Below are 9917 nucleotides of genomic sequence, written 5' to 3'. Positions count from 1 at the left end.
GATAGAGTCACCACAGGGGGCGTGTCCCCCGAGGGGAGAGGGAGGGGCAGAGTCACTTTAAGGGACGGGACCACCTGGGGGAGTCGAGGGGTCACGTGCGGCACGCTGTCGCACTGCTCGCACTGTACGTGTGGGAATCGCGATTCCACCCCATCACCGGTTTCGAATCCCAGAATCGATTTTTTTTTATTCAGTCACCTCCTCTAACCTTGTTCCATCAAATTATCTCACATCTCGAGCGTTCCAACCGCTCGTCCCCCCTCCCCCCACCTCCACAATCCTCAAACGTATGAAACATCCTAAGACGAGAAGGCGGGTCTCACGCGCGCCAACCGAGTCGATTGCCGCGAAAGTTCGTTACCGACCCGAATCACGGAGTCGATTCCCGCGCACCGTGAGCGGCGCGTCAGGAGAGGCGGCAGCAGCAGCGGCGGCGGTGGTGGCAGTGAAGTCGGCGGTGTGAGCCGCCTCCCCAGGGGGCCATCCGCATCCTTCCCGTCGCCGCTACCGATGCTGCCATAGCCCTGACTGCTGCTGCTACGGCTGGTAGCGCCGCTGACTGACCCCACGACCGCCCGTTCGGAGCCCTGGCGCTGGGCCAGCGCCTCCATTTTGAGGCTGCTGCGGGTTCGATTCGAGTTTGATTTGTAATTTACTCCTTTATTTAGTCACTCTTTTGGGCCCGCTCGTCTTCGGCAAGCGACTGTCGTCGTCCTCGCCTGCTGCTGTGCCCCATGGCGTGCGCTGGGTGCCGGTGGACGGGACGCGTGGTGGTGCGTGGGGCCCTGGCCCGTGGCGGTGAGGACCACATCCACCTCCCTCCACACCCCTCATCCTACTACATTCCCCTGCCTCTCTTCTTCCCTACTGACCCCTACACCCCCTGCCCAAGCTACCTGGACCCCAGTATGCCTCGCATTACCCTGTCGCCTTCATAAAGGTGAGGCCCACTGAGCTATGTAGATATTTTTCAGAAGTGACCTGGCCACAATCGATAGCTCAACGAAGTGGAAATTCATAGCAGCCAGCGTACTCTTAGACGCGTGATGTTGATTCTTAATGTGGAGGGGAAAACCGGAGGGTCCGGAAAAAAAATCCACGCGACCACGGGGAAAGTGACACGCAGACTCCAAATATACAGCAGCAGCAGCAGGGCGTCGTCAGGGTCAGGATCGAACCCACCACGACCTCCTGTACACCAGGCGAGGTAGTCAACATCTCATAGCCACCGTGATGATGAGAGAGAGAGACACGCAAACTCCAAATATACAGCAGCAGCAGGCGTCAGGGTCAGGATCGAACCCACCACGACGTCCTCTCCTAGCCACCATGATGATGAGAGAGAGAGACGCAAACTCCAAATATACAGCAGCAGCAGGCGTCGTCAGGGTCAGGATCGAACCCACGACCTGTGCACCAGGCGAGGTAGTTAACATCTCCTAGCCACCGTGGCCTCCCCTTACATGATACACTACACGTATTTATATGTGTCATGCTACTCCTATACACCATCGACACCGCCTCTTAGCCCTTGTTTCTTCCTACATCCTTTATAACCATATGACCCCTGTCTATGTGTTACCCTGAAGCTACCCATTTTCACTGTACCTTGTATTCATTGTGTAATTTCCAGTGTTATGTATATTCTATGCTGTACTTTATATGCCCCCCCCACCGTAATGTGTACCCAATTTACTCCCTGTATTCCATATTCTTACCTTGTACACTGCATAACATCTACCATTCGCATACAAACATCTCTCATACCAATTTTAGTCAGACTCTACCCCAATACACCCTTCACACCCTTTCCCATAACCCCTATAACCTCTAACCACTCCATATTCTTCATCCCCCAGTATCCTGTATACACCTTGTTCTCCTTATATGATGATTGCCTTACCCCATTTGACCCCTACGTCCTCCCATGGTTCCATTAACCACCTTTACCCCTATACACGAGAGCCTTGGGGGCAGGGTTGGTGGATCACGCATCTGTGCTCGATTCGGAGTGTATTATGTTTCCAGTAATCAATCTGTGAAATCTGTTCTGGCACAATATGCGTTTTCGGCAACCTAACGTTGAGTAATCGTCACAAGGAATTGGTCAAATATTTTAAGGATTAAATTCGTAATTCTTGCGCGTCCCAAAGTAAACCAAATGATCATATCTAAACTAAATTTACATCGTCATGCAGCATAGTCTAACTCACGGTCAGTTTTGTATTGGAATTTACGGTGTCAGAACTATGGTTCAATTAAGTGACTTTATTCTTATAGCGGTGTTTACGCTGTGGGATTTGAGAATAGGTTTGTTTTCTGAGCTCTGTTAACCCCACCTTAAAGCACACGTAACATGTGCTGTTAGAGGGCATCTACTTCTATTTCGCTATGTGCTACATCTGTTCACAAAATGTGCGCACACAATCTTCACAAAATAATGATATACGATAATGTAAAAACACATCTTGATAATTGAGTGTAATACTTGCGCAATGTAACTTGTTATGTTAGAATGTGGGAATCAATATGCGAATTAAATGCACTGCGGCGTTTGTACATTACAGTACGTCTAAAGTGTTGTACAATCTAATCAAAACAAATCAATGTATTACGTTGAGAGTAGAAAGCTATCATAGTTGTTTTTTTTTCTCACTATTTTATCGCAATCGTTATCTGTTTAATGTCATCAAGATTAAGAATCCATTCAGAACTCTCTCTCGGAGAAGTGCATAACGCAGCGTTATGAGTATGGTCCATGGCAGAAGCTATCACCAAACTGTTTCTAAAAACTATTGTAAACCCTTCTGTAAACTAGGAGGCAACATTTTACTAACCACCCTGATAAGAGAAGAATAGAACATGGAATGACGGTTGATATTTTTAATGAGCAGATTCGGGATCTATCCAAATGAAGTGCAAAAATCAGAACCCCGTGTTATCATATGTGGCTTGCTTGGATTTGAAGCCAGCATATAAGCAGCTCCAGCTCGGTATTCTCAACTCTGAGTTGCCCGGCCTCTTATAAGAGAAATGTTAAGTTACCTTAAATATTTAATATATCTTGAAGAAGGAAATGTATTACCAGATATACAACATAAAGAATAAATGGCGGGAGTGGCCAGATATTGTAATGGTGTCTCCCAGTTAAATATCCGATATTTATAACCTGCTTCGATAAGTTCGTGCTTGTTAAGAGAAGTTGCTATAAGAGTGTTTGATATGAGAGTTTAATGGGTTAAAACAATTCACGGCAGATAAGTTATCAGGTAAATGATTAAATTACTCGTGCCATAGTTATGCAGCAATAATATGCTTGGTGATTGTGAGACTTTCGCAAAGCCATCATGGTTGTGGTATAATTTTAAGTAAACACCTTGAAATGGATTAAAATTCCAATTCAAGTTATAAGTGAAAGTAATTTTCAGTTTTATTTCGCGTTTAATTAAATACATGCGATGATTCACCATCCCCCCTCCCAGTGATTTTATGTACATGTATACATTTTATTGTTTCGATTGAGTTAAGAAACGTGCTTAGACCCACAGCGTAAAACTCTACTTGAGTTTATAAGCTGCACTCCAGTAAAATGTCTACCTACAACGAGCCACGCAGGTCGTCACACACCCACAGCCATTCAAGTTTCCACGGAATGTGAAAATAATGCTGGACCCACGATGTTCTCTATCTGTAACTGTTTCCGTGTAATTTTGTTCTGTGGCTGTGCCGTTATGTGCTTGCTGTGAACATGCCATGCCTACACTCTTTCTGGAGCATGACTGGCGCAACGCCATGGAACCATGTTGATGCAAGGCCATGAGTGCCATAACTTGAATTTTACAAAACGTAGCCGGATTTTAAGTTGTTCTTATGTTAAACTTTGTTTAAAAAAAGTGTGACTCATAGGTACCACTTGCTGTTTTCCCAACTAACTCCTTACCTCGAACTCATCGTTTTTTAACAAACTAGATTACTATATTTGAAAGCTATTATTGAGTAGTCTGTTCAGAGACCCATAGTAGTCTTTGTTTTTTTCGGTAAAGTTACATAGGTAAAAAATTAAATCAAATTAATGAAATTTTGTTGTTTTCATTTATTTCATTTTTTACCTACGTGAGATGGCCATTGTATTGTGAGAGATTATCATGTCAATGTCTAGTGACGGTATATCAGCCACTAGGGGGGATAGAGCGTGCAGTGACAACAACATGTTTAAAAGCACATTGTCTTTGTGTTCCAGGGCAGGTTTTTGGTTCAACGCCACGAGTGCATTCTGGCCGAACACCGAGTCCAGGGCAGATCTTTGCGGTCCGTGCATTTCCTGTCCGTGTGTTCTCGATCTCCACGGTGCTGGACAAACAGAAAGACACAGACGGCACAGGGAAGGAGCCCGGTGTGACTGAAGGGAGTAAGGTGGGTGGGGTACAAGCACACTTGTATGCAGTGACGTTCTGCTTGGCTGAGCATATAAACACACAGGCCTGTTTTGCCATGTTTGCACCATGATCATACAACTTGCAGATTCAACCTGCGCAAAGTTTATGCATATACTATGCCTACATGAGTTTAATCGGACTTATTTTCTCGTAGACCTTTGAGAGCAGTTAATGGTAATGGTACATTAAGGAGTGGATATACATATGTCGGAGTGGAGGAACAGTGTTCGCACACCACACTGTACCTGACAACATAAAATTCTCCATGTATGGCTTTGTGTAATGATGCTAGTCCAGGGGTTAGAAACCTGCGGCCTCAGAGGGCATTCCCCTTGCGGGCAGCTGTTCTTTTCCTTTAATCTTAAACATAATGTAACCTAAAAATTGTGTATTAAATATGACAGGGATTAGGCCACTATGGAATGCCTTGGTGACAAGAAAATGTACAGTCAAACGGTATTGTTAAAGATTAACTAAGGAGGGAAAAAACTAAATAGACACAATTTATTCCATCTATTTCGTTATTTAAGTCAGAATTCGATTGTCATCTGCTGTATACCTGCTGTGTTTGTGTATGTGGACAAGTAGTTCTGTGTGATGCGGCTCTAGAACTATTTTGGTCAAAGACTAAAGCCAAAAAATGTATCTTTGAAAGGTTGCCACCCCTCTGCTAGTCCATTCTTTTTTAGGGAATGCACAGTCATCGGTCAGTTCATGTTTCCTTTGACCTACTTTGCTCACTTGTATTTTCACCTGCTTATGATTTATTTTCTTGAGAACATTGAAAGTGTAATTACGTAAGTAAACTTTTTTTTTTTAATACAGAGCTTTTTCCTGCAGGAAAAACGAGGCATTATGTAGGGTTAGAGCTTATATGTAACGTGTTTCCTTATCCTTTGAGTGGCATTTCGAAATGAAAAACTATTTTTGTTGCTTTTATTATGGAACTTGACTGGCAGCAACAGGAGTGTTATTGAGCTTAGCACGGGGAGCTAGATGATCACATAAGATCATTAAACAATGGAAAAATGTTCCATCAGCTTTCCACATTTGGATTACTCTATAATTATTTCCAAATCCCAGCTGAAAGGGGTCAACCGAATGTTTGCTTTGGTTATACAAACACTGCCATTTTATAAAAAAAAAAACTGCCACATTATTGTATACTAATTATACATACATTATTAATGAGGGAGCCCAGCCGGAATTCAACCAGACTCCTTTGCAACATGTAGGGAATGGGCTACCACTCTGCCTTTGTCCCCCTATCCATTGTGATCATGAAACTGCATATATTTGCTTTAGGGATTGCCATTGAGTCTATAGCGTTTGTGGTTCCACTTTCACAGCTGTGTACTAATTACTGTGGGGAATTTCCGAAGTTATTTGTTCTCTGGAAAGTGTATATTGAACACCAATTCACTTAATTCTTAAGGGTAAGCTGGTCATGCCTTTGTCACTGCCAAATAGCTTAAAGTTAAAGTTAACCTGTAACTAAATTGTAAAATAATCATTGTCCCCGTGCAAATGTTGGTATAAGTATTTTTTTTATCAACATACAACTCTTATTATAACAGAGGCTATCACGAGTGCACATCAGTGGGTTTACACAGGATTAGATGTTATAACCAGAGATGGTGGCAAGTAAGTGTCTCTTTTATCAGTGAAGGCCTCAGCACACGAGTACGCAAACTGCCATTTGCTCCTGCATTTCTGATCCCTAAGCTGCATTGTGCAACTTGTAAGCTATTCACCACTGTTTATTTACGGGACAGGCTTATTTGCCATCTGCCTGTAATCATTGTTAAGATTCCACATGTTCCTGAACTTTAGATTTGGATCACAACTTTTTGGTTCTTTTCATTTGAATAAATGCTCCAACTGGCTGATTGTCTGCATTTGGAGACCAATGCAATCATCCACAAAGACCAAATTGCATAACTTAAGCTGGAAAAAGAAGCGTGATTTTATACAATCTTACGGAAGGGATTTGATATCATGCACATTGGGCATGTTACCATTCATTGATTGAATTATTAAAATATATTATGATGTTTGATATACATTGATTGAATTATACATGTAAAAATGTTTTGAATTCACTGCATTATTAAATAATACATCAATTACGTTCAAAATCATGACAATTCATATTTAAAGTGTGAGGATGGAGAGTCATTAAATGTTCATTTTAAATAGAAACGAAACTAATTTCATCTTGCACGAAGCCCTGCTCATGCTGTATCAATCATGGGGTTGTTTGACCGTACTTTTCAACACTGCTCTGCAGATTGGTCAGAGAGGCCAAGGACCGGTTAAGATGATATGCACCACTGATGGATGTGGGCTGCGACCAGCAATCGCACTCTGGTGGTCGTGCGCTTGCCACCGCGCCATCACTAATTTTCACAAATTAATGGAAACCCTGGCTGCATGTTTCCCTCGATTTCCACAGAAACCTGTAGGAGATTCGAATGGAGGGAAGAAGAGCGCAGGTGCCTCTGGAAAGGGTGGAAGCAATCAGCTGCGCTGCCCCAAGTGTGGCGAGTTGTGCACTCACGTGGAGACCTTCGTGTGTGAGTCACAAGCACAACATCAATTGTTTCACTTGCGCGATGGCACTCAATCTTATTTAATGTTCTTTCGTTTCTCAATCCTCTTGTCTTGGTGAGGGTGATGGCGGCAGCATGTTAAGTAGGGCGGTCCAGACCTCCCTGTCCCTGGCAATAGGGAATAGCTCTTCCTGGGGAATTCCCAGGCGTTCCCAGGTCAGCCGAGTGACATAGTCCCGCCAGGGAAGGTGCGGGAAGAAAAACTTAAGGGAGTAGACGGAGTAGGGGGGAAGAAAAGGAGATGGCACTCAATCTTATTTCACTTACAGCAACTAGAATACAGATTCCCTGTCAGCCACAGATGCTTTCTGACTACATTTAACTACCATGTTCTTCAGCATTCTCTTGACAAAAATGGGAACAATTTTCGGTGAGCATATCAACATATTTGTATGATATTTCCAGTGAGTAATTCCTGAAGGTTGAGATACTGAAAAGTATACTACTCTGGTTTCTGTCATCAAAACCACCAAAAGGAAATACAGTTATTTTGGAGTAATAGTGATGTAATGTATTTACCGTAATTAGATTAATCTTCACAGGTTTTTTTTCTGTAATTAATGAAGTTTCAGTTAGTTTACATCATCAAGTGAGTGCCTGTTAATCAAGATACCTCTAAAATACTAACCTTACAATAAGTGGTTTATTTTGTAGATGTGGATTCCTTTCTTACTTGGGTTTTGGTGTTGAGACCATACGTTCCTGGTCTGCTTTAGAGTACCAGACAGCTTTGGACATTAAATCAATGACCCCAAGCAAACAACCTACAGTCAGCATGCTAACATCATACATCTGTCAAGTGTAATGTTGTAACCGTGTCAAGATGTAGTCAAAAACAGATTGTTCCTTGTGTTTGGTTGGCACGAGTGCAAGTGCCTGCGATGCAGAGACCGTGGAGAGCTGCAATCCACTCTTGTGGGTGGCACTCAGCCATGCTGTTGGTCTACTTTCATGTGGAATAAAATAAACATGAGAGTTCCGCGGAAACCTATCTGTAGATATTGCTCGAGCAGGAAAATGAATGCCGATACTTAAACTTGAAGAATAAAATTCTGCCCACGTAAATTTTTATTTAAAAAATGTGTTTTATACTGTAGTGTCGTATACAAAAGTTTTCCTCAACATTCTACAGACTCGATAAGATAATGAACTATAATGATTAATGAATAATTGCAACTTTGTCAAACATTATATACAAAGTAAATAACAGTGGAGAGGTTGCACATAAATAAGTATTGTATGTTTCTAACATTACCAGCAATTTCGTGATTGTTTTCAAGACTATGTAAAGTGTGTAAAAATATAATAATAATAAAAGCACCTTTCATACGATTGGCAGGTAATATTCTGGAAGAAACTGGTATGGTTTTATATTTATATTGGCTCTGAAAACTGTTACATTGTCTTCCACGTTATGAATGTAAACTTTATTGAAATTGAAGATGTTATGGGCAAAGGGTGACTGCAATATGTGTTGATGTAATTGAGGCATTGCTCCATTATTTCCACGTTTCCGTCCTTAATAACAATGACATGTGCCTGTGTGTTGGAGCAGCGTCAAGTCGTTTTGTCAAGTGTGAGAAGTGTCATCACTTTTTCGTGGTGCTCTCGGAAACGGACTCGCGCAAGAGCTTCAAGGAGCCCGAGTCGGCAGCAGAGGCAGCCAAGCTAGCCTTCCAGCAGAAGCCCCCGCCACCGCCCAAGAAGGTGCGTCATCCTGCAGCCTGTGTACACCAGCAAGCCCAGTGTCCCCGTCCTCAAATCAGCCATGGGCTGTGCTCTGCACCAATGGCAGCTCTGAGCCAGTTTACGGAAATTCACTTTGTACAGGGGGCCAGTCTCTCATTAGCTGTAGCCCAACGGATATTTATGGCTAAAGTTGAGACCTGATCTGGATTTGAACTCATGACCTTTTGATTGAGTCAATTGCTTTGTTACAGCAGATAAATTCGACTTGCATCGATCCGCACTTATGGCAGATCGGCAATTGCCACCCGTGTTACTATTTACGGTGGTCGGACAGCATTTACGGTATGACGCTGACTCCGGCACCGGTTCTGCACAAACAAACTCACAGTATGTCTCCCAATCAGTCTGCCACCTGACGTGCTCCGGTGCTAAACCTCTGCATTCTTTGTGATTATTCGGCATATTTGATGTTTTCGTCCTTAAAAATGGCTGAAAAAGAAAGGGCAGTGCTCTATTAATGGCGCTGAAACTAAATGTAGCAGAAAAGCCATTACTGTATTCAGTCCAAATAAGCCAAGAATTACCAAGAATCTAAGCAAGAACGTATTATTATTCACATGCTTGCATATTATCAGGAAACAAACAAGCCTGCTGCCCAACACGTCTTGTGCCTCCGTTGTGTAATCAACATATGCTTGTTTTTTTACCATTGCGTAATTTGTGGATTTTAAACCACATTTATTTTAACTGCATGTGCAAGCAATTTGAATTGTTGAATGTGATGCTTGATCATTATTTTGCAGATCATGTTTGCATGGTGGAGAAGATAGGGATTGAGTTAAATATATATAACATCCAGCCCAGTATATAACAATGTCCCCCTGGGAGAAACAAAAAAGTGGATGTGTGTTCTCAAGCATTTAAGAGCAAAGTTTAGATCATCACTCGGTGTTTCCATTTTCAAACGAGCTCCATTGTGTCAATAGCAAGGATATCTCGGTGTTTCTATTTTCCTATTGTAGACACATTTTTTAAACTGCTGAGGTTCATAAGGAAGGTGCTTGTGTAAGTTCTTGATTGCCAAAAAGTTAAAAACATTGTGATAATGCTAGAAACCGATACAGCAGGACGACTGCTAAATCAGCAGTTGTCCTGCTGTTTCGGTTCCGCCTGATGACGG

General features: G+C 42.6%; 1 protein-coding gene across 2 annotated transcripts in view; it reads left to right on the top strand.

Annotated features, from left to right (window-relative positions):
• The first annotated feature begins 373 nt into the window (after nt 1-373).
• The window catches only part of CLPX (caseinolytic mitochondrial matrix peptidase chaperone subunit X), a 32845-nt gene continuing 23301 nt past the window's right edge, over nt 374-9917 (top strand). For both annotated transcript variants that reach the window (XM_078621279.1, XM_078621271.1), the window contains exons 1-4: nt 374-798; nt 4241-4413; nt 6892-7012; nt 8604-8755. In XM_078621279.1, coding sequence (XP_078477405.1) covers nt 735-798; nt 4241-4413; nt 6892-7012; nt 8604-8755 — 510 coding nt within the window. In that variant the 5' untranslated portion in view covers nt 374-734. The remainder of the gene's footprint in view (nt 799-4240; nt 4414-6891; nt 7013-8603; nt 8756-9917) is intronic.

The sequence above is a fragment of the Lampetra planeri genome, chromosome 3, assembly GCF_965212315.1.
Source record: "Lampetra planeri chromosome 3, kcLamPlan1.2.h2, whole genome shotgun sequence".
NCBI lineage: Eukaryota > Metazoa > Chordata > Hyperoartia > Petromyzontiformes > Petromyzontidae > Lampetra > Lampetra planeri.
Note: the sequence above shows the minus strand (reverse complement) of the source record. Positions and strands in the feature narration are given on the sequence as shown.